We start from the raw sequence: 25,308 nt of genomic DNA, 5'->3' as shown, positions 1-25,308 counted from the left end.
AACTCAGATTATATCATGCAATTCTGAGAAAAATACACAAAATATTTACTCATAACTTTTTTTCCCAGATTTGCGAGGAAAAAAAAAACAGTATAAACTTGCAATTGCGAGTTATAAAGTCTGAATTGCGAGATATAAATTGCGAGTTTATATCATGCAGTTCTGAGAAAAAAAGTCAAAATTGCGAGTTTGTATTACGCAATGCTGAGAAAAAAAGTCAGAATTGTGAGATAACAAGTCGCAATTGCCTTTTTTTATTAAAAAAAAAAAAAACAGCAACCTGCATTTAAGTCATTTATGTAATTATTAAATGCAACCTTGTTGAAACCTTGATAAATCTTACTGACCCAAAATTTTGAATGGTGGTGTATTTTATTTTTATAAATTGCAGCCATTCTATTTGATGCTCGTAAGACTGTCACAAATTATTCAAAGCCTAATCTTACCTAGCTATACAATATTGCTGACATATTTATGTATTTAAAAACATAACTCCAGTTTTCAGAGTCACACGATCCTTCAGAAATCATTGTAATATGCTGATTGGTGCTGAAGAAATGTTGAAAACAGTGCTGCTTAATTATTATTATTATTATTATTTTTTTGGAGATTGATATACTTTCTTTTTTTCAGGTTTCTGTGCAAGCTTGTTTTAAAAAATTAAAAGAAGTAATTGCGACTTATCTCACATTATATATTTTTTTCTCGCAATTGTGAGTTTACATCTCTCAATTCTGAATTTCTTTCCTACAACTGCATGATACAAACTCGCAGTTCTGACTTTTTTATCACAATTGAGATATAAACTCACAGTTGCATGTTATAAAGTCAGAATTGTGAGATATAAGCTCGCAGTTCTGAGTAAAAAAGTTGCAAATTTTGAGATATAAAGTCAGAATTGCAAGATATAAACTGACCGATATTTTTTTTTTTTTTTTTTTTTTTTTTTTTAGAATTGCTAGTTTGCAGTTGTGAGTTTATTTGTAAAAATTCTAAGAAAATGGTCAGAATTGCAAGAAAAAAAGTCAAGGAAAATCTAAACTTGCATGTGCAAGTTATATAAAGTGAGAATTGCGAGATATAAATTTTTGTCATATATATGTCACAATTCTGAGAAAAAAAGAGTCACAATTGCAAGACAAAAGTAAAAAAAAAAGTATAAACTTGCAAGTCAGAATTGCAAGATATAAACTTGCAATTGCATGTTATAAAGTCAGAATAGCGAGTACAGTATGTATGTCACACAGGGCTCGCAAAATTTCAAAATCTCTGGTAGCCCTTCGGGCAGGTACTCTTCAGATTTTGGTAGCCCGAAAATAATTTAACTAGCCCAAATAAAAAATATATACATATATTTTTTCTTTTTAATATAGAAAATCAGATAGGAGTCTAAGGCCCGGTTTTTTAGATGGGGTTTAGCCTAAACCAGGATTAGGACATTTAAGTAATTTTTATAACCGTGACTTAGAAAAGAAACTATAGGCCTACTGGTGTGCATCTGGAGACAAAACAAAGGCACTGATATATTTTAAGATCAGTCAGTCCAAGTTTCTTTCAGTTGAAACAGCTCAGATTTACATTTAATCTAGGACTAGTTTTAAGCCTTGTCTGTGAAACTGGGGGTAAATGTCAATGAAAAATGTTTTCAATACACAAATACAAACAAATATCAAGGAATGAATTTTATTTCACTATTTAGTGTATCTGCAGAATTTTTAAATATCGATTTAAGGCAATTTATTACCCATTTTAAGAGCTGCACAAGTAAAATGAACAGTATGAGTAGGATTGGAATCAATTTTTCGGATTAGCAAAAAACAAACAAAACCAAAAGAGTTTGTTTTTTAATAATTACTGAATGCTTTAAGTACTTCTAATCCACAGCAAAAACTACTAGCTGAACTAATAAAGTCACAAAACAACAATTACACAAATGACATGTGTAGATCAATACAGCATAAAGTTACTAATAAAATCAATAACACTAGTATTCAGGTGCAGACATTTAATAATTTATTGCAAAATAACTAGTGCTTCTCAATGCAGGTATTTATAGGATGCTGTCTCTTTAAGGCCAAATGCACGAACCGAATACTGGCACGCATCTCTTTCTCAGCTGTTTCGGTTCACTGAAGACATAACCGACTGTGTTTACCAGAATACCAAAACGGGTATTTAAACATCTCTTTGAATGGAAACACACATAACAAAGTTAAGTTAAAGAGGAATCAATCTGTGAATCGTCTGAATTGCGCCTCTCTCTCTCTGTGCGCGTGCTCGCCTCAGGTGTGTGCGGCAGCGGTAAAAACAAACAAACAAAAAACAGCGTCCGCGTTCTCTTTTACTGCAATGGTCTTAGTCCTGTGCAATGGACAGTCGGTTCCCCTCAGATAAATTCATATAAAGAAATCAGTCCGCGTTTTGACATTGAAACGTGCAGCGTGCATATTTATTCAATGACATCATTGCCTTTTGAAGTTTAATCCAGCCCTATCGCGATTCTCGTCTTTCCGTCCCCAAATGTAAGACCTCCTAAATTATAATTAAGAATTTTCTTATACTATTTAACATATTTAAAACTTTTTATGGCCTTAAATTTGATACAACTAAATTGAGGGGTTTTTAAGGACATGCAGGAGCCGTCAACTTTATGATAGCCCGTCGGGCAGCCCAGTGACACATTTTGGTAGCCCGACTGGAAAACACAATAGCCCCGGGACGTCGGGCTAGCGATTTTGCGAGCCCTGTCACAATTCCGAGGAAAAAAGTCAGAATTGCAAGTAAAGGTAAAAAAAAAGTATAAACTTGCAGTTGCGAGTTAAAGTCAGAATTACGAGATGTAAACTGCGAGCTTATATCATGCAATTCTGATAAAAAGGCTTTTTTTCCCTTTCTCAGAATTGCATGATACAAACTCGCAGTTCTTTTTTTCTTACAATTGAGATAACTCAAATTGTGAGTTAAAAAGTCAGAATATAAACTTACAATTACGTGTTATAAAGATATAAACTTACAATTCTGACTTTTTTTTGTGAAAAAATTCTACGAAAATGGTCAGAATTGCAAGAAAAGAAGTCAAGGAAAATTGTGAGATATAAACTCTTTTTCTCAGAATTGCGAGTTTATATCATGCAATTCTGAGAAAAAAGTCAGAACTGTGGGATGTAAGCTTCCAGTTGCGAGTAAAAAAGGCAGAATTGTGAGAAAACGTTCCAATTACCTTTTTTATTTTTTGTTTAGTGGTGGAAATGGGCTTCCATAGGTTTTTGTCACGGAAAAAAAAACATTTTCATGCTTAACAGTTGTTTACACATCACAAAAAGGTTTGCCATGCATAAAACACGTACATTATCAGCAAACTTGAGCTATTGCACCCAAAAATAATGACAACATTTTCTTATTAGTGTATAAACATATTGTTGCCTTTGTTTCAAGTTTGACACTAAAGTCTTCATATTTCCTCACCCTGCAGTAAGTACTTCTGTAAGATGCTTGAAGTTCTCTGTTTTTCCATGGCTGTCCTTGAACCCAACAGATCGACACATATTGTCATCAAATGAAAGGTATTTGTACCCTCTGCTTGGAGTAATTTTAACACTCTTACTCTCTTACATACGTCTTATTGCCAAAATGACCTTTTGCTTGTTCAATCTTTAGTTCCCTTAGAATCGACAATCACAATTTAGTACGAACCACCTGCGAGCTGCTTCGTGACGTCATCATGCAAGACTTCCCCGCCGAAATATTCCTGCAAAGGCCAAGTACAGTTCAAGTAAGATTTAAATTTCATTTCAGTCAGTTATTTTAACCCCTGATGGGAGCTTCAGAAGTTGAGTGACAGTGATGAAAGTGATATTGCAGGCTCCGTAATCCCCGTTCCATTCTATAATTGAATGCCACAGAATCTGATTGGCTGTACAATACGTTCAAGTCTGGAAAGTATTGGAATGACAGCAGCAAATCGTGTCTTATGTCTAGGACTGTACCGTGGTAATTATCTGGCAAGCTAACACTAGCCGATTTAGTACAGGCATTTAAAACCAAGCGACCAAGCATTGCTGTATTTCTGTCAAAAAGCTACAGCTGTATTAATAAAAATGATTTATTGTTTTGTTGTGCTAGAATAAAGCGTTTTGGAAGCATTCGTTTTGCTTCTTAATGCTCTTGATCTTTTGTATAATTGTTTAAAAATTGAAGGTGCCACTGATTCTGACTCTGGAGTGATCAGTTCAATTAGGTTTATTGAATCAACCTGATTCATCGGCATTGCTTTGGTACCACTGGAGGGGCAGTGAGTTTTAAATTGGTACAAATTACACAAGTTAAAAGTCAGTATCAGGTGGCCTTTTTATTTAGTGCCTAATTGAATGTAGAATCACTTCCCTTAAAACACTTGCAGCATTTAGATCAGCACTTGCGTCGTAATGTTATAACAATTCTGAACATGTTCTTGTAGGTTTACAAGACAACATCAACTTCTGTTTTCATATATTGCTGTTTTCCCCCTCTAGAGTCTGCTGTCACTTCTCGGTCTGAATGTTGACGGTGATGTCAGCTACCTGACGTTTCAGGCATTGGCCTGTCTGGAACAGCTTTGCAGGAACTTGAGGAGCCGCCTACATTTCTACAGAGATCCAAGCTTTTGCTCAGCCAAGCAAGGTACCAAACACCATCTATTATAAATATGCTAACGTTCGCTCATGTTATTTTTAGATTTTTGTAGCGTTCTGAAAGTCAGAAAGACTTTTTAGATGCACTGGCATATTAACTTTTAACTTTAGTTCACCCTAAAATTAAATTCTGCCATTAATTATTCACTCTCATGTTGTTCCAAACCTGTAAGACCTTTGTTTATCTTCAGAACACAAATTAAGATATTTTTGATGAAATCGGAGAGCTTTCTGACCCTGCATAGACAGCAACTCAACTACTGTTGTTTAAAGAGTCCATGTTGCATCAGTGGTTCAACCGTAATTTTATAAAGCAAAGCAAAGAAAACAAAAATAACGACTTTATTCAGTAATGTCTTCTCTTTTGTGTGCATTCCTCTACTTGTAAACAAGGCACAGCACATCCGGGTTCTACTTTACAAGTCAAAAGTTTTTGAATAGGAAGATTTTTTTATGTTTTTTTTAAAGAAGTCTCTTCTGCTCTTTTGCTTTTGCAAAAACAGTAATACACAGAAATATTTGTACTATTTAAAATAACTGTTTTCTATTTGAATATATGTAAAAATGTTATTTATTCCTTTGATTTCAAAGCTGAATTTTTAGCATCATTGCTCACATGATCCTTGAGAAATCATTCTAATATTCTGATTTACTGCTCAAAAAACATTTATTATTATTATTATGTTGAAAACAGCTGAGTATAATTTTTTTTCAGGTTTCTTTGAATAGCAATTTCAGAAGAACAGAATTTATCTGAAACCGAAATCTTTTGTCCTTATCACTTTTGATCAATTTAAAACCTCCTTGCTAAATAAAAGTATTCATTTCTATAATTTCCCAAATCATTTCCAAAAAAGAAAAATACACTGACTTTTTTTTTAATGGTATAGTGTATAATGTTACAAAAGCTTTTGATTTCAGATACGTGCTGATCTTTGGATCTTTCTATTCATCAAAGAATCCTGAAAACAAGTGTACTCAACTGTTTTAAATATTGATGATAATAATAATAAAAAATGTTTCTTGAACAGTAAACCAGCATATTCAAATTATTTCTGAGAGATAATGTAACATTGAAGACCTGAGTAATGATGCCGAAAATGTAGCTTTTATCACAGAAATAAATTACATTTTAAAATAAATTCAAATAGAAAGCAGTTATTTTAAATAGTAAACATAATTCAAATTGTACTGTTTTTGCTGTATTTTGGACTAGATAAATTCTGGCTTGGTGAGCAGAAGAGACTTCTTTAAAAAAACATTAAACAATTGTACTGTTCAAAAACTTTTGACTGTTAGTGTACATTAGAATGTCTGCCGCACCATTTTCTTAAGAAAAAAAATCTTACTGACCCCAAACTTTTAACTAGTTATTGTTCAGCTCTTCTTCTAAATGTGCATTTAAAAGTGGTAAAGGTTTTTGAAGTTTAAGAATTTACTAAACGCTGAATTAATATCTTGTCTTGTTATTTCACTCCTTAAGACCCTGTTTCTCAGAACTCGTCTATCTCCTACCCTCAGGAGGCAAGGGCTACCCAACGGTCTGGGGTCTCGTCTCCAGAGGAAATGTCCCCCAGACCCTCTGTGGTGGGCAGACCTGGTCAGCGGCTAAGTGGGGATGGCCAGGATGGAGATGCTGCCTCTTCTAGGTGCTCAATAAGCTTTGTTCTCTATCTTTAAATTAAAATAGAAAACAGGATTTTTCTTGAGTGTTTCCAGGCCTGGAAAAGTGTTTTTTTTTGTTTGTTTTTTTTTGGTTCTGGTTATGATAAGCTGTTAAATAATTAATTGGTTAAACATTATTTTTTGGATATACAATTATTTTTTGTATGTATTTTAACTATTATTTAAAAAAAACTTCTTTATAGGTAATTTACATATAGAAATCTTGGTCATTTACTAATCTTAGTTAATGTTAATTGTCAGCATTTACTAATGCATTATTAAAATCACAAGTTGTGTTTGTTAACATTAGTTAATGCACTGTGAACTAACATACACAATGAACAACAGTATTTTTATTAACTAACATTACTAAAGACTAATAAATGTATTGTTCATTGTTCGTTCACAAATGACACTGTTGAAATCTTAAAGGTACAGTATCAAAAACAGCACATTTAATTTAGGGGGGTTTAGAGAAGGGTGGAAAATAGTCATGCTAAACATGCTGAAATATTTATATTTTTTACAAAAAATGACTACTATCCAACTTTTAGGGTTAGTATGATTTTTATATATATATATATATATACACAAGTTACTTTTTTATATAAGGTACTTTTATTCAGCAAGGATGCATTAAATTTGTCAAGTGTGACATTAAAGACTTTTTACATTGTTACCAAAAATTTTGGTAAATTTAAGATAATTGCAAAAATATATCACAGTTTCCACAAAAAAATTAAGTGGCACTGTTTTCTATTTTCAGCTTTGATGATATAAAAAAAACATGTATCTAAAGCACCAAATCAGCATATTAAAATGATTTCTAAAAGATTGTGACACTGAAAACTTAAGTAATCGCTGCTAAAAATTCAGCTTTGCCATCACAGGAATAAATTACATTTTAAAATATATTTAAATAGAAAACAGTTCTTGTAAATTATAATAATTTTTTTCACAATATTGCTGTTTTTTGACCAGATAAGTGCATCCATAATAAAACAATCGGTAACACTTTACAATAAGGTTCATTAGTTAATTTGAACTAAGAATGAACAATACTTCAGCAGCATTTATTAATCTTAATGTTATTTTTAGCTTTTACTAATGCGTTATTAAAATCACAAGTTATGTTTGTTAACATTAGTTGATTCACTGTGAACTAACACGAACAAACAAGGAACGGCTTGTATTTTTATTACATAAAATTAACAAAGAGTAATAAATAAATGTTCATTGTTTGTTCATGTTAATTAATACATTAATGTTAACAAATTACACTTTTGAAATCTTGAAGGTACAATATCAAAAACTGCGCATTTATTTTAAAGGGTTTAGAGAGGGTGAAAAAAGTCATGCTAAACATGCTGAAATATATTTATTTTTACAAAAAGTGGACTACTATTCAACCTTTAGGGTTAGAAAGGGTTAGAAGTTTTAATAAATTAAAGAAATTAGTCCTTTATTTCATCAAGGATGCATTAAATTGATCAACTGTGGTCTTAAAGACTTTTACATTGTTACAAAAATGGTTTGCACAAAAAATTAAGGAGCACTGTTTTATTTTTTTAGCTTTGATAATATAAAAAACATGTATCTGAAGCACTAAATTGGCATATTAAAATAATTTCTAAAAGATCATGTAAAACTAAACTTGAGTAATCGCTGCTGAAAATTCAGCTTTGCCATCACAGGAATAAATTACATTTAAAAAAAATATATATTAAAATGAAAAAAAAAAAACGCTCTTTTAAATTATAATAATATTGCACAATATTATTGTCTTTTATTGATCAGATAAGTGCAACCATTAAAAAAATTATACTCACCCCAAACATTTGACTTAAAATGTTAAAAAAAAATTGTGCTGGGCAACGGTTAATCACAAGTAATCGCATCCAAAATAAAATAAATTTGTGTACATAATATATGTGTGTGTACTGTATATATTTATAATGTGTATATATAAAGACACACACATACAGTATATATTTTGAAAATATTTACATGTATATATTTTTTATATTCATATAGTTTATATTATATATAAATATATTTTATATATATATGTGTGTGTGTGTGTGTGTGTGTGTATATATATATATATATATATATATATATATATATACACACACACACACACATAATAAATATACACAGTACACAAACACACACATATTATGCACACAAAAACTTTTATTTTTTACTTTTATTTTGGATACAATTAATCATAATTAATCGTTTCCCAGCACTAAAAAAGTATGCAATATGGCTTTTAAAGGCTACAATTACTAAATTTAGGTTTATGTTGGAGAAAATGCGAACTATATATAGCAAAAGTATTTGTCACCACCTTTGAAAATCTTTTAATTTTTTTATGTTGCTCACAACCATTTATGTTCTTAATAATTAAGAATTCTTTTTGATTTGCGCGGTACAGCGGTAGCAGCAGTCAGAGAGGGGCTCCCCCCAGGCCAGCCCAACAGTCTCCCCTCCCGCAGCCCCACCCGGAGCTCCCCCCGGAGATGGAAGCGGAGGACTCACTGGAGCTGCAGCTGCAGCAGTGGAGCCTGGCTAGATTCGCCGTGGCGGCCGTGGAGCACGCTCTCCCTCTCATCAGGACAGGTGAGAGTCCTCTTAAACACTCTTTCCTGTTTCAAACGCGGCTACAGCTGCTGCCGTTCCCCTCACACGTGTGCTTCCATCGCTCATCATATTTTTTTTTACCTCATCCCCGCCCTCTCAGAGAGCCTGAAGGTTTTCCAACGGGTGCTAGAGCTGCTGGCAGAGGCACAGGGGCTGCTGGGAGACAGCGTAGCCCCCGAGGTGTGGGACGAGCACAGCCTGACTGCGACAGAGCTGGCAAGTGTCTTCAACAACCCTCCTCCACGGTGCAGATCCATAGCCATGAGGCTGATGTCTGCATTAGTGCATACAAACACACACCTGTCGCTGCTCCGTCTCACCCACTTCACTTACTCTGAGGGACAGATGGTCATTGTAGGACGTTAAGCTATCAGCGCAGATCAGTCATGGCATGACCGTTGTTTTTTAGCCCAGTTTCTCCACTTAGAGGTCCCTGTTTGCTCCTGACAACTCAATACATTGAATTGGTTTAATAAAATACAGTAAGACTTTGCAATAAGCTGTGACTCATTTCAATATTGCTCTATTCAATAGCATTAGTTAAAGGGATAGTTCACCCAAAAATGAAAATTCAGACGTTAGTTACTCACTTTCATGTTGGTCCAAACCCGTAAGACCTTCGTTCGTTTTCTAAACACAAATTGAGATTTTTTTTTTCCTAAAACATTTGTATTGGTTTAATAAAATGCGGTTAGACTGTACAATAAGCTGTAACCCATTTCAATATGGTTCTATTCAATAGCATTAGTTAAAGGAACAGTTCACCCAAAAATGAAAATTCAGACATTAGTTACACACTTTCATGTCGTTCCAAACCCGTAAGACCTTCGTTCATTTTCTAAACACAAATTAAGTTGTTTTTTTCTTTTTTTTTTCTTTCGTTGTTGGACTCTCATTAATGCTGACCAGGCAGGAACACTGACAAGGAAGGGAAGAAATTGTTAAAGTCATTTTATTTTTGTTTTGCGCACAAAGTATTCTTAAAAGTGTCAAAAGCTCTTGGATTTCATAAAAAATATCTTAATTTTTGCTCTGAAGGTAAACTATGAGTGCAGATCAGTCATGGCACGGCCGTTGTTTTTTAGCCTAGTTTCTCCACTTAGAAGTCAATACATTGGCTATTTCCATCTAAAACATTTCTATTGGTTTGATGAAATGCGGTTAGACTGTACAATAAGCTGTAACCCGTTTCAATATGGCTCTATTCAATAGCATTAGTTAAAGGGATAGTTCACCCAAAAATGAAAATTCAGACATTAGTTACTCACTTTAATGTCGTTTCAAACCCGTAAGACCTTCATTCATCTTCTAAACACAAATTGAGGTTTTTTCTAAAACATCTGTATTGGTTTAATGAAATTCAGTAAGACTTTACAATAAGCTGTAACTCATTTCAATATGGTTCTATTCAATAGCATTAGTTAAAGAGACAGTTCACCCAAAAATAAAAAAAATTCAGACATTAATTACTTGCTTCCATTTTTGTTTTACGCACAAAAAGTATTGTTTAAAGTCTTGGTTTTCAAAAAAAAATAAAAATCTTCATTTGTGTTCTGAAGATGAAGGTCTTACAGGTTTGGAACAACATGAAGGAGAGAAATTAATAACAGAATTTAAATTTTTGGGTGAACTATCCCTTTAATAAAGAGAATTTATTAATCTTGCTTAATGTTAATGCAATACATTTCAGATTGTATAAATTAACATTAGTTAATGTATTATGAATGAACATTAATTAACAATAAAAAAATACTAAATTTATAAGTTAACCTAGATTAATAAATTCTGCTTAATTGTTGTTTTTATTAGTTCATGAGACCTAATGCATCAACTAATGTTAATGTAATGAGCCGCACTGTTAAAATGTTTAATTTATTTGTTGTGATTCAATTTATTTAACCAAGAAGGGCCCATTGAGATATAATATCTCTTCTTTCATAGAGTCCTGGTCAGTGTTACCCAAAAAGCATATACTTAATGCATATCATAATGCATAAACCAATCTTAACATATGCTAGTACATGTTGATATTCAATCATGGTTAAGAAATGTAACGTTAACAACCTTATTGTAAAAGTTTCAGCATTTTCATTATGCAAAACTGACTTTGTTCCATTCAGTGTATGAGTATTTAACATAAAATTACATCAATGCATTGCGTTATACGCATATCAAGGATTATGTAGGTCGTATCACACTGATTTGCAAATTTGTCTCATCCAATGATGTTTATTTGCCCGTAGAAATCTTTTTCAACGAACCCATTGTGCTTAGTGTGTGTGCACACCTAGGAGAACGTTCCCCGCCGCATATGATTATGTATATTTCACGGCATGCTTCTTTCCCTCATTGATCTTTAATGCACGCTCATGGCGTTTTATCTTAAAAAACTGCTGTCATCTGAAAACTTTCTTTGAAATGCACAGGACTCTTGCTGCCCCCTGCTGGCAATAAAATGACATGAGATCAGCAAGTCTCTCAGTACTTATGTTTTTTTTTTGTCTCCTTAAAGAGGGAGAAATTACAGGCATGTATAGAGACATTGGGAGACGTTATGTGCTACCACCATGGCATGACTTCCTCTGAACAGCCAGAAACGTCTTTGATCCACCACCGAATGGTCTTCACGGGCACTGGCATTTTCACAATACGTCTCCTGCAAACCTTGTTACCTGTGGAGAAGGTGAGTGAGCATATGGCTGTGCCATTCTTAGACATTAATAAGCCGTGCCACCGTTGCTGAATGGACATATGGCCGTGTCCTTCATGGTCATTATTAAAACAAATGAGAGTGTGAAACGCACCAGAAGTCGCTGTGAAAGGGTCAATTGTTCAGTTAAGCTGTAGACCTAAGGACAGCACTGTAATTACAGACAAATTCATTAGTGTGTGCTTGTTTAGTACACATATGTGTGTGCTTACCTTATGTATGATGTCTTTACAAACAGGCTGGGGATAACCTTCCGGAAAGTACAGTGGCTGCCATTTTCCTCATGTGTCTTGATTCATCCTTTAGTGTGGCATATCCTCTCATCCATGAATCAGCCGTGGCGTACCTAGAGCAGGCTTGCTTTGAAAGATACAGCCTGTATCGTAGAGTATCCCGCATTTCTCACTGCATGGAGGCTACATGCACTTTCTTAAAGGATGCACGGGCTGAGGTAATGACTGGAAACTTTCAAAAACGGATAACTTGCAGGAAATCTGCTAGAAGTATATGTTTCTTTCAGTGGATTCAGTGAATTAAGGCATCCACTGATATTAAAATTCTGGTTGATAATGATAAGCTGATAATTATTTTATAAAGTTATAGCTGATATTAAAATTCAACACTGTAGTCTAAATAAATTACTAATAAAATACAAAAAGTCATTTTGAGGTTTCTAAAGGCTGATGTAATGCTTGGAAACGTATAAGAATAACTAACTTAGGATATACACTATCAATCAAAAGATTTTTACTTTTTTTTTTTTTTTTTTTTTTTTTTAAGAAGTCTCTTCTGCTCACCAAGCCTGCATTTTATTTGATCAAAAGTACAGCAAAAACAGTACAATTCTGAAATATTTTTACTATTTAAAATAACTCTTTTCTATTTAATATATTTTAAAACATAATTTATTCCTGAGATCAAAGCAAAAATTTCTACATCATTACTTCAGTCTTCAGTGTCACATGATCATCCAGAAATCATTCTAATATGCTGATATGCTATTCAAGAAACATTTTATTATTATTATTATTATTATTATTATTATTATTATTATTATTATTATTATTATTATTATTATTATTATTATTTAAAACAGTTGAGTGAGTTTTTTTTTCAGGATTCTTTGACGAATAGAAAGATCCAAAGATCAGCATTTATCTGAAATAAAAAAGCTTTTGTAACATTATACCAAATACCATTTAAGCTTGGACTCAGTATAATGTATTTATGTTTTTGGGAAAGAAATTATAGAAATGAATACTTTTATTTAGCAAGATGCTTTAAATTGATCAAAAGCGATGATAAAGACATTTGTAATGTTAAAAAATATTCATTTTTCAGATAAATGTTGTTCTTCTGAACTTTTGTTTTTATCAAAGAAACCTGGAATTATGCTGTTTTCAACATAATAATAAAAAATAATGTTTTTGAGCAGCAAATCAGAATATCATAATGATTTCTGAAAGATCATGTGACTAGAGTAATGATGCTAAAAATTCAGCTTGAAATCACAGGAATACATTACATTTCAATATATATTTAAATAGAAAACAGTTATTTTAAATAATACAAATATTTTAATAATTACAAATAAACAAGCTGTTGGTACTGTAAATCTGGCCCAAAAGGTAATTTGGATAAAACGCATATCTCTGGAGGTCAAAGTATGGAAGTTCCTTCAGGCTCAAAATCTCAAAAACCGATTTGGTACTGATATATCTGGCATATACATTAATTGAATTTAGTTGAGAAGAAAATTGGGAAACTCAAATAATTGTTGTCTTTAGACAACTAGCTTACTCAAATATTATTTACTCAACTTCGTCATCCAAACCTGTATGTTGTTATTTATGTAAGTAGCTATTCTTAAAAGTAAGAATTTTAAATCAGATTGATTCAAGTGAAATCTTTCTTTACAGGGCGATAAGAATTGGCATGAGCTTTTGGAGCTCGCTGACCAAGGAATAGATGCTTTTCCGTACCATCAGCACCTACCGGTGGTGAAGGAATGTGTCCAGATTTGTTCCTACCTGTAAGTTGCTCACAATTATGGAAACTCTAAAACCGCCATTGACATCTGCTGTTTTGTCTGGCACTGCGGAAGAGGTGTCATCGTATAAAAATCTGTAAAAAATCGTGTCTCTTCGTAGGTGGAAATTTGCACAAGCAAGCCCCCTCCTGCGGTCGGAGAGTCAGAAGATATTTCTGAAACTTTTGTCTCATCCTCTGTCCCCGGTGAAGGCAGAAACCTACTCCTGCACTCTGAGCATTTTGAAGGTACAAGATGTGCAGTGGAAATTGGGAGATGGAGCCTATTTTAAGCCATTTCCTGTAGATAAGTGACAGGAAAGACAGAAAACTATGGTTTTAAGTGCTTAAGCCAGTAGTCCAGTGTGTCTTGTTTCCTGAAGAATAATGGGCACAATATATTTACAAACAAATCACTCTTATGAATTTGACTATTAAGTTATTACAAACTCAATATTGAGTAAGTTTTATGTATTTACAATTTATGACATTGAAAAGCAGATAAAGAGTTACAGTGCCTTGCGAAAGTATTCTTTCTGGTTTTTCACTTTTTTTGTTGCTGCCTTGTTTTAAACTGCTTGTGTTAAATCAGTCTACACTCCATACACCATAATGGCAAAACAAAAAAGAGGTTTTTAACATCCTTGCAAATCTATAAAAAAAAAAAAAAAACTTAAATGATTCTATTGCATAAGTATTCATACCCTTATTTGGTACAGTTGAAATTTAGCACAGGGGCATTCATATTGCTTGTAGATGTTACTACAATTCGACCTGTGGCAAACTTAATTGAATGGGTATAATTTGGAAATGCGTACACGTCTTAATAAAAGGTCTAACAGCTAAAAATGCGTATCAGAGGAAAAACCAAGCTCTGAGGTAAAACTGCCTGTAGAGCTCAGAGACAGGATTGCATCAAGCCACACATCTTGGGAAGAGTTCAGAAAAAAATTCTGCTGCATTCAAGGTTCACAGAAGCATGTAGTCTCCGTTACCCTTAATGGAGGAAGTTTGAAACAACCATGTCCATGACTCTTCCTAGAGCTGACCTCCTGGCCAAATTGAGAAATTGATGGAGAAGGGCTTTGGCTAGAGTGGTGACCAAGAACCTGATGGTCACTCTAGTTGATCTCCATGATCATATATGCAGATGGGAGAAACTTGCAGAAGGACAAACATCACTGCAACACTCCACTGATCTGGGCTTTATGGCAGTGTGGCAATACTCAATCCTCTCCTCAGTGAAGACACTTGAAAACACTTAAAACACACAGCCTCATGCTATGGGGCTGTTTTTCAGTGGCAGGGACTGAGGGACTCGTCAGAGAAGAAGAAAAGCTCAATGAACCAAAATATTGAGATAGCCTTAGTGAAAACCAGTCTAGAGCCTTCAGAACCTCAGACTGGGCAAAAGGTTCACCTTCCAACAGGGAACTGATCCTAAGCACACAGCAAGAGTAGCTTATAGACTACTTTGTGAATGTCCTTGAGTGACCCAGCCAGATCCTGGGCTTGAACCTAATCAAACATTTCTGGAGAAACCTGAAAATGTTTGCCAGACCCCATCCAAGCTGACAAAGAGGTGAAGAGGTGAGGCGAAGAATGGCAGATAATTGACAAATGTGAAGGTGCTTCAGCTAAGTACTAAGTGTGTGAATACTTATGCAATGTACTTAATTCATTTTATTCATTGTTTTTTTTTTTTTTTTTAATAAATTTATGAAGTTGTGACAGTTCTGTTTTTGCTTTGTCATTATGGTGCATGGAGTGTAGATTGATGTGAAAAAAAAAATGGAATTTGAAAGAGTTTAAAACAAGGCAGCAACATAACAAAACATGAAAAACTGAAGGGGTATAAATATGTTTGCAAGGCACTGTATTATATTATATTATATTAGATTAGATTACATTACATTAATTATATTACATTTACACCACCAAATAGTTTTATAGTTTGGGACCAGAAAGATATTTTTTTCAAATAAATAATACTTTTGTACATCATTAAATTTGCTAAAAATAGGCAGTAAATACATTTATAGTGTTACAAGAGATTTCGATTTCAAATAAATGCTTTCTATTGAAAAATCAGTAATACACATATTTAAAAATCAAAAATAGTAATAAGAAATGTTACCTGAGTACCACATTAGCATATGATTTCTGAAAGATCCTGTGACACTGAGGACTGATGGCCTCTGACCATAAGAGACTTCTTTCAAAAACATAACAAAATTGTACCAACCCCAAATGTCTGAACAGTAGTTTATATATTAAAAATGTTACAAAAAAAAATCATTTTTAGTATATGTTAGCTATATTCTAAAGCACTTTTTGGACTAGTTAGCAAGCTTGACCACCTCATGACCTGGTATTTCCAGCTAGGAATAGACCTATAATATTTTGGTCTACATCTCTTTCATTTGCAGGGAGTAAAATGCTGTTACCCTTTATAATAGTGTAGTGTATATTGAATTGTTATTACTTTGCCTAGCAATTCTGTTACACTCCACATAGGGTGTTAGTGACCCCTGAACTCTGTAGATAGTTCTATATCCCCACCCTAACTTCTTGCTCTCACCCCTATAGGAGTGTTTAGGAGTTCAGAATGTGGCCAAACCTGCCTCATCCATCTGCAGCGGAGTACATTTCTTGCTTCATTCCCGTGTCCTGTATGAAATCAGTATGTTTGGCCTTCAAGACCAAGCAAGAGAGGTGAATTATTCATCTTCCTGTTTCCAGCGAGACCCTAAGTAATGCACAAAGAAGAAATATTTTGATATAGCAATACACATCTTGCTAAATAATGTATCCACGCTCTATGTTTAATGGGCTACGGAGGTCATGTTAAGCTAATGATTGACACTGAAAATGCCCCCGTCTCACTGCTGTAGGTGGCTGCTGGATGAGCTAGCTTGTTGTAAGTGCAATATCATAGCGCCATCAACTAACTTTATGTGTGATCCAAAGGTGAGCGCCGCTGCCAAGGATATTCTACTCTATCTGCTGAAGGGACGATTGATGATGACAGCTGCAAGTTGGAGCAGATTTAATGAGGCGCTTTACCCGGTCATTCCCATATTACAGGTGCAAACACTCTTTCCTTTCTCCACATCTCTCGTCACACGCACACAGCCGCAATATAACCGTCAAACTAGGCTGAAAAAATAATTTCCAATGTAATATTAACGTGTTTGCGAGACACCCGAGGCAGAATGGTAATATCCATGTTACGCCGCATTCTGTTTTAAACAAGGTTATTTTGTACTTTTCAACAACCGAAGCTGTGTTTCGTTTTTTTTTTTAAACGACTTCCACTGCGGGGTGGGCTGAGGTTGAAATTGAATATTCATAAATCTTGTCAAGGTCATCACATTTGATTCATTTTTAGCTGAAGCCTCTGAGTAATTGGTTTGTGCTGTCAATAAAGCAGTAGTGAAATGCCACTGTGTGTTGTTTATTGTTTTTCTGAGATGGATTTAAGCTTGAGAGTCTATTGTCCGCTATGGCTGTGTTAAAGCTTGCTGTGTTTTTGTATATTAGAGTTATGCAAGCACTGAGGACGCCCTGGGAAACTGTATCCTGCTGATAAGTGAAGCATCTGCTGAAAAGGGAGATGAGGTATGCTCACTAACTGCTAGACTACGGGCGGCCCTCAGGCTTCTGTTCACCAAGCATCACACGTAAGTTTAACATGCATGATATCTAATGTAGCATAAGCATAGTAAGGTTATAGAGAGTGCACTTTCATGTTTTTGTCACACTTAAGTACGCTTTTGAAAAGCATTTTGAAAATTACTTAATTTTAACTGTAGTATTTAATATTAGAGTTGAAGTAAACGTATATGTACTAATTAGCAATTTAGTCATTACAAATGTGTAATTACAAATATTATAAAATATATTACACAAGTATTAATAGAAATGACATCAAAATATATTTTACAATTTTAGATATTTTTATGTTTTAAGCTTTAACCATATTTCAAAGACAGTAGTAGTAGTTGCAAAATTATTTAAAGATGTGCTGGAGAGTAAAAAAGAAGCTTTCTAAAGTCAAGCAAAATGCCTTTAATATAAGTTTAAAGGGATAGTTCCCCCAAAAATGAAAATTCTGCCATTAATTACCCTTGTCTTTCCAAACCTGTAAGACCTTCGTTCATCTTGGGAACACAAATTAAGATATTTTTTGATGAAATCCAAGAGCTTTCTGACCCTGCATAGACAGCAGCTCAACTGACACGTTGAAGACATCAATTTACTGTAATTACCACGTTCAAGGCCCAGAAAGGTAGTTAGTGCATTGTTAAAATATAGTATATAGGTAGTAAGTGCATCGTTTTTGTGCGCAAAGAAAACTAAAATAATGTAAAAAATGTCACATGGACTGTTTTATCGTTGTCCTTACTACTTTTCTGGGCCTCGAACGTGGTAATTACAGTACATTGCTGTCTATACAGGGTCAGAAAGCTCTCGGATTTCATCAGAAATATCTTAATTTGTGTTCCAAAGATGAACAGATGAACAATTACTGAGAGAATTTTCATTTTTTGAGTGAACTATCCTTTTAAGGTATAATTAATTATCATTAGTTACATTTACCTTGCAGTCAAGTGCCTAAAAACATTATATTCAGTTTGCAATTAAGTATATTCTTTTAAAGTATATTATTTCAGTAATACGCAGTATTAAGTAATAAGTAAAAATCTTTAAAAAAAACGTATATTAAAGAATACTACTTTTTCACAAGAGTTAACTAACTAGATATTCACAGAAATTATTGGTGGTCATGATCACCATTCTGTTTCATTGACCGGAAAAGAAAAGCTTGGACATTTTAAATACTTTGGCTCTGTTCTGTCTTAGCGTGAGGAATACTGCAGCCCAGCATCTGCTTCCACACCTGACCAGCGCTGGTGGAGCCAGACCAACCCTGGACAGCTCCACATTGTCATGTTTACCAAATCTCTATGTTCTTAATAAAAGTGTGGACATCAAGTTGAGCAATTCAGACAAGTCATATGTGAAGGTAAATCATTGCCCTTAATTACCTGTGTATTAATAATACACTTTAGTGTTGTTGGTGCAGAATCATTACTGGCATTGACATCATGTGAAAAATGCTGTTTTATTCTGGATGGCATTAAAACAAGCTCCGATAAATGTTCTGTTGCTTTTACAGGTGGAGTCTGTAAATAAGCTGTACAATATTCTCACGTCAGAAACGGTAGATCTTGTTTTGCGGAGATCTGCAGCTGAACAGCTGACTATTGTTCTGCAAGGTGAGGAATCCATATTTTCATTGATGAATCTGCACGTTCCAGGATTTAAGAAAACTAAACAAAGTTATGAATGGTTGATGTTTATTTTATGATTTTTTTGTTGTTGTATTGACTGAAGACTGTTGTCATTTGCATCAAATTAAAGCTCATTTTTTCTTAAAACACCTCACAAACCAATTTTTTAAGTGTTGTGAAGCATGTGTTTGATCTCTGCAACATAAATTGACAAAGCAGGTAACGTATTTCACCATGTGCTAGAAACAAAGCCAGTCTTGATTTATATTTCATTATGTTCTTTACAGATTCATCAATGCATGCTGTGCTGAAGGCCTTGGGTTTATCAGACAAGCTCATATCTTTCATCACAGAGTGTGTCAACAACAATGTGGCGGTAAACTTCACATTCTCCTTTGTTTCGTGCGCCTTTTATGATGAATGAATTTGGGAAACTGGTGTCTGGGCATGATGCTTGAGTTAATGTGTCAGTCAAGCATGAGTCAGTATTAATTCACATCTAGTGCATGATCTGTACATCCCTAGGCTGAAAGCTGCCAGTTTTGTCGAGTATTCAGGCCTGCTAATTTAGCTAATTAGTGAGAATTATGCACCGAAATGTCTGGCATTTATGCCATGAGCAGAATCCGATATGTCGCCTTCATTTGCCATGCCTAGTTAGTGCTGCTACTGTCAATTATGACTTTGCTTTGGTTTTTGTTTTGACTACTTGCCTTGGCTTTAAGACTATTTGACTTTTTGTAGTGTCTTACTGTGAATGTTATGACTGCGGTCGCGATTGTGTTGACTGTGTAAACACTTCTAGACTCAATCATGTTGACTTGTTATGACTTTTTCCCACTAGCAAGGCAGTACTTGTGGCATAACACCTTTCTAAACAGCTTAGCACTTCAGTAGTTTATCGCGGATGTGGTTTTCTCAAGGTTCAACAGAGTGTGAAAGTTCTGATGATTATCAAAACTTCTTTAATTATCTCGCTTTATTTTAGTCAGTACTGTGGGATCTATTGACACTAGAAGGTTTTGCATTCAGCTTGTTTTATTCATTATGTAGAGCATGGATTGCTTGTTGGAGCCCAGTATATGCATGCTGAGGAAGCTGGTGTTTGCAGACCCCTCCCTGCGTCACAGTCTGGCTCAGCAGACGTCTCTTCTCATCATGCTGCTCAGAGGTACAGCCCGCAAAACATCCCCCCGACCTTAATTCATTCAGTTTAAAGTAGATAGTTAATTAGTCCCAAGCACCAAAGTTTTATAGCCATCTTTTGTAGCTGTTAGTTTTATTATTTTTCATTCTCTTGGAGTTTATGTCACACCCTTTGGCACAATGATTGGGAACGATCTCAGTGTTCATAGTGCCAGTTTAGTGGTCATTCTCTCAATACCTTTAGTGCCACCTAGATTTTTTTTAAAGAGAACCCCAGACTTGTATGGCTTAATATAACATAAATAATGTCTCTTAATGAAATATGTAGCCGAAAATGCCTGAAAGATTTAGTTTATTTTAAAAAATCCACATTGTTTTATACATATTTTGGACTAGTGGGGTGTGCCATTATTTCGATGACATGAAATGGTCGATCTCGGTTAGCTACTGGCACTTCCTATTTTTACTGCAACACAACTCTGAATACACAGCTATATGTGAAAATACATCATATCTGTATTTTCTGAGTTGTGTTGTGGTAAAAATAGCAGCAGGTAGCACCAGTAGCTCACAGAGTGCAACCATTCAATGTCTTTAAAGTAATGGTGCCCCCATAGTCCAAAGAACATATAAATGATGAATCTGCAAAATGTTAATTATTTTACCAAGAGGGATCATACCAAATGCATGTTATTTTTTATTTAGTACTGACCTGAATAAGATATTTCACATAAGATATTTACATATAATCCACAAGAAAAAAAATAATAGTTGAATTTATAAAAATGACCATGTTCAAAAGTTTACATACGCTTGATTTTATTACTGTGCTGTTACCTGAATGATCCACAGCTGTGTTTTTCTTTTGTTTAGTGATTGTGAGTGTTGTTCATGAGCCCACTGTTCTTCAGAAAAATCCTTCAGGTCCCACAAATTAATTTATTTTTTTGCATTTTTGTGTATTTGAACCCTTTCCAACAATGACTGTATGATTTTAAGATCCATCTTTTTACACTGAGGAAGCTTTAAATGCTCACTGATGCTTCAGAAGAAAACACAATGCATTAAGTTGGGGGTGAAAACTTGAACTTGAAAATTTGAAGATCAGGGTAAATGGGTTCATTCATCAAATTTTGTCATCATTGTTATCATCAAAGTTTAAATGATAAACAACTCACAGCATTGTTACTAAATTTACACCTGAATGCTGGCCCTCTACTTTTCTTTGAAGTATATATATATATATATATATATATATATAAATATAAATAATAATAATAAAAAAAAAAATATATATATATATATAATATTGCTCTGAACATTGGTGTAAATGAATTTTTTTCCATTTTTGGACCTTAATATCTCAACAAGGATGTGAAAGACATGGTACATATCAGACCATTTACCAAGTTTGATGCTTATACATTGAAAATTGAGGTTTCTATGGACATCTGAAAACCCTTAAAGTAATAGTTTCAAAAAAAGTAGAGGGCCAGCATTCAGGTGTAAATTCATTAACAATGCTGTAAATTGTAATTCATGCAGTTCTGGACTAGGACTCTTAGCCCAGAAAATTTCATGGACCTGGCACAACTAGTTCTGGAGATATTTCAGTCTGAACATGGTCACTCAGACTGTGATGCCAAAACGGGGTAAAAAACAAACTTTTTTACAGATTTTTTTGTGAAAAAAGTACGCACAGTAGAGATCTGAAATTTTGTATATGATCTATTGGGCATATTACCCATCACATAGATTTTTTTCAGACAAATCTGAGGGGGTCAGGTGGGGACCATTTGATGATTCCAGCTGGAATGACCCAAATGTATCTTATTTAGTCTTTTGGTAAACATGTAAGTAGCTTCTGAAGGGCAGTACTAAATGGAAAAAAAGCAAAATTTTAGGTAAAATAAGAAAAATGTACACATTTCCATTCTGTTCAAAAGTTTTCACCCCTCTCTTAATGGATCGTTTTTTCTTCTGATGCATCAGTGAGCATTTGAACCTTCTGTAATAGTCATTGTTGGAAAGGGATCAAATACACAAAAATTGTGTAAAACCAAAGAATTTGTTGGACCTGAAGGATTTTTCTGAAGAACAGCGGGCAGTTTAACTGTTCAGGACAAACAAGGGACTCATTGCCATCATATCTTAGTGGTGACAATGTCACCTATTAATCATGGCTTGATTGCCATGTTTTCAAGTTTTGCAATCTTTTACAATATTAGCTTACACCACACGCACAACAAAACTAATTGGATATTTGAATTTCATAACCATTTCAACACTCACAAACAACTTAATGCCCATTTTTGAAACAAAACTTCATTCCCACCATGCCCTAAGGGTTTGAGCAAAATCAGCGACACATACTGATCAATAGTTATGAGCAACATATTTTCTAGCCTTTCAAATAAGCAAACAAACAAAACTAATTACATGTCGTGACAGCACAGATCTATGCATTTACTTGGCATTACAAAGTTTACTGATGTTTTTGGCCAACTAAAAGTATAGTTATAATGTAACTCTGATTGTATTCGTCTGAAAAAAGAAAGTCATAGGATGGCTTGAAGGTGAATAAATCATAGGGTTATTTTCTTTTTTTGGTTGAACTATCCCTTGCTGCTTGTAATTGCATACTTTGTTTATTTTTGTTTGCTACTGCAAATGCAGAGCTATTGACACTCTCCTTCCAGTTGTGTGGAATGTTGCACAAATGGTGAATGTAATTTTTATGCATGTCCAAACATTTCTAAGCATTTCTAAGTGAAGAGCTCCCCGATATGCTGTTTGTGAATGTTTGTGATCGCCTAGAGTATGGTGATGTAAAATTTGTTTTTCTAGCTCAGGCCCTTTTTGCTTTGTTTTACTTTCACATCTATAATTGATGAGTTGTGTGCTTTCTCTGTTATAGTTTTGTTTTCATATTTTCTTTAACCTTGCTCTCAGGATGTAGCCTTTTAAGTCTCCCTGCTACTATGCCACAATTAACCATTTTTAATGCATATATATACTGTACAATTCATAAATTCAAAATTTATACATTTAAATGAATTGCTCTCCTGCTAATTTGACTTCTTTTGTTAATTTTTTTAAGCTTCTCTGTTGATAAAGGAGAAGCAGGGTGATGTGAGCGAAGCTGGCGCATTGATGTGCATTCTGCTGTTTGATGAAATAGCAAGAATGGATGTTTGGTATGTTTTCTTTGTTTTATGATCTTGCACTCCATTCATTAAAATGTAAAACCCTGTCAGTTAACAAACGTTAATTGAATACACTATTATAATTATAAATAAGTGGTAATGTTGTTCCTGTAAGACCTTCATTCATCTTCGGAACACATATTAAGATATTTTTGATGAAATCCAAGAGCATAGACATTAGACAGCATGTCCTTAGACTATAATCGATGTCCTTACTACCTTTCTAGGCCTTGAACGTAGTAGTTGTGTTGCTGTCTATGCAGGGTCAGAAAGCTCTTGGATTTCATCAAACATATCTTAATTTGTGTTCTGAAGATGAAGGTCTTACAGGTTTGGAACGACATGAGGGTGAGTTATAAATGACAAAATTTTCATTTTTGGATGGACTATACCTTTTAATTGTGGTCTGTTGTTGTTTTGAGGTCCAGTGACGTTCATTGAATAGACAAAAACACATGGTAAAAGCTAGATTGCTTCAGTTCAGTTCAGTTTCAACATCTTTGTTCCCTGATCAGGACTGATAAAGCTGGCTCAGACACAGGCCTGTCTTCCTTCTCACTGCCTGCTGCCATTATACGAAGGTAAATCACATCTATTACGACATTCTAGCTGTGCATTAAAATAAAAGGCCGTTTAATTTCGCCATAACCTTACTTTCAGAGATTTCGTGGGTAAATTAAATGGTGATTCAACTATTATTTGACAGCTTAATTGTATATAAAATGCTTTACCTCATAATTTCTTACAGGTATAATCTGCCATTTCAAGCTCCTTCACACCATGCAGTGAGTCCCTACTGTTCAGTTCTTCCTCCGTACTCAGACCTGCTGAGTCTCAAACCTGCTTGGGAAGCACTGCAGATTACCTGGAACACAGTATGGCATTCTGGGATTGATGGACTGCTGGAGCATCTGAGGGGGTTTAGGAGTGATGTACCCGAGTAGGTTTTTCAACTTAATTTGTAACACTTTACAAAATGGTTTCATTTGTTATCATTAGTTAAATGCATGAACTAAGACCGAACAATACTTCTTCAGAATATATTAAAATGTCAGTGTTCGTTTCAACATTTACTAATAGGTTTTTAAAAACAAAAGTTAAGATGTTAACATGAATTAATTCCACTGTAAGCTAATGTGAACAACCAGTGAACAATTATATTTTACTAACTAACATTAACAAGATTAATAAATGCTTTTAAAATATATTGCTCATTGTTAGATATTGCATTTACTAATGTTTGCAAATCAGTTTAATAGAAATATATATTTTTTAATTGTTTACGCACTAAATAAGCACTAAGACTGTATCGCACACTAGAAGTTTTGGGTCATCTTAAAAGTTAAGATAGATGGCTTTCATTGTTGAACTGTTCCTAAACTTTTGCAGCATACAATTTATGTTGTAGGACAAATGTCATTTTAATACGTAGCAGCTGTTGTTTTGTTACCAAGATTAAAATGATCTGCTGGCAGTAAACCTGTCTGGCCTCCTTAAAGGAATAAATGAAAGAATGAAACTTCTGTCATTATTTGCTGTCATCCCAAACCTGTGTGATATTATTTATCTGTGGAAGGAAAGTTTTGTTTATTTACTGATTGATTTATTTTGAATGATCTTTATGTAACTTGCAGTACATCAACAGTTCATGGTGACCACCTGTGGAAAACTGTGTGAAAGAAAAAAAAAAGATTCCATTTAAAAAGTTCCTCGTGATTTTCTGAAGCCTTACGATACAGTTGAGGTCAAAAGTTTACACCCCATCTGCAAAATGTTTATTATTATACCAAAATAAGAGGGATCATACAAAATGTTATTGTTTGTTTAGAACTGACCTGAATAAGATATTTCACATAAAAGATGTTTACATATAGTCCACAAGAGAAAATATCTGAATGATCCACAGTTTTTTGTTTGTTTGTTTGTTTAGTGAAAGTTGT

At 34.1% G+C, this 25,308-nt stretch overlaps 1 protein-coding gene across 2 annotated transcripts in view; it reads left to right on the top strand.

Annotated features, from left to right (window-relative positions):
• rttn (rotatin) overlaps positions 1 to 25,308 on the top strand; it is an 81,373-nt gene that overhangs the window by 5,475 nt on the left and 50,590 nt on the right. The window contains exons 5-24 of one of the 2 annotated variants that reach the window (XM_073830687.1): positions 3,473 to 3,563; positions 3,658 to 3,772; positions 4,512 to 4,659; positions 6,154 to 6,319; positions 8,776 to 8,960; positions 9,082 to 9,197; positions 11,494 to 11,664; positions 11,930 to 12,142; positions 13,611 to 13,723; positions 13,842 to 13,968; positions 16,309 to 16,434; positions 16,690 to 16,806; positions 17,263 to 17,402; positions 18,586 to 18,748; positions 18,902 to 19,001; positions 19,304 to 19,392; positions 20,070 to 20,187; positions 23,263 to 23,359; positions 23,884 to 23,949; positions 24,117 to 24,308. In XM_073830687.1, coding sequence (XP_073686788.1) covers positions 3,473 to 3,563; positions 3,658 to 3,772; positions 4,512 to 4,659; positions 6,154 to 6,319; positions 8,776 to 8,960; positions 9,082 to 9,197; positions 11,494 to 11,664; positions 11,930 to 12,142; positions 13,611 to 13,723; positions 13,842 to 13,968; positions 16,309 to 16,434; positions 16,690 to 16,806; positions 17,263 to 17,402; positions 18,586 to 18,748; positions 18,902 to 19,001; positions 19,304 to 19,392; positions 20,070 to 20,187; positions 23,263 to 23,359; positions 23,884 to 23,949; positions 24,117 to 24,308 — 2,653 coding nt within the window. Of the gene's footprint in view, positions 1 to 3,472; positions 3,564 to 3,657; positions 3,773 to 4,511; positions 4,660 to 6,153; positions 6,320 to 8,775; positions 8,961 to 9,081; positions 9,198 to 11,493; positions 11,665 to 11,929; positions 12,143 to 13,610; positions 13,724 to 13,841; positions 13,969 to 16,308; positions 16,435 to 16,689; positions 16,807 to 17,262; positions 17,403 to 18,585; positions 18,749 to 18,901; positions 19,002 to 19,303; positions 19,393 to 20,069; positions 20,188 to 23,262; positions 23,360 to 23,883; positions 23,950 to 24,116; positions 24,309 to 25,308 lie in introns of those variants that run through there. The other variant, XM_073830686.1, reaches the window with a different exon arrangement.

The sequence above is a fragment of the Garra rufa genome, chromosome 24, assembly GCF_049309525.1.
Source record: "Garra rufa chromosome 24, GarRuf1.0, whole genome shotgun sequence".
NCBI lineage: Eukaryota > Metazoa > Chordata > Actinopteri > Cypriniformes > Cyprinidae > Garra > Garra rufa.
Note: the sequence above shows the minus strand (reverse complement) of the source record. Positions and strands in the feature narration are given on the sequence as shown.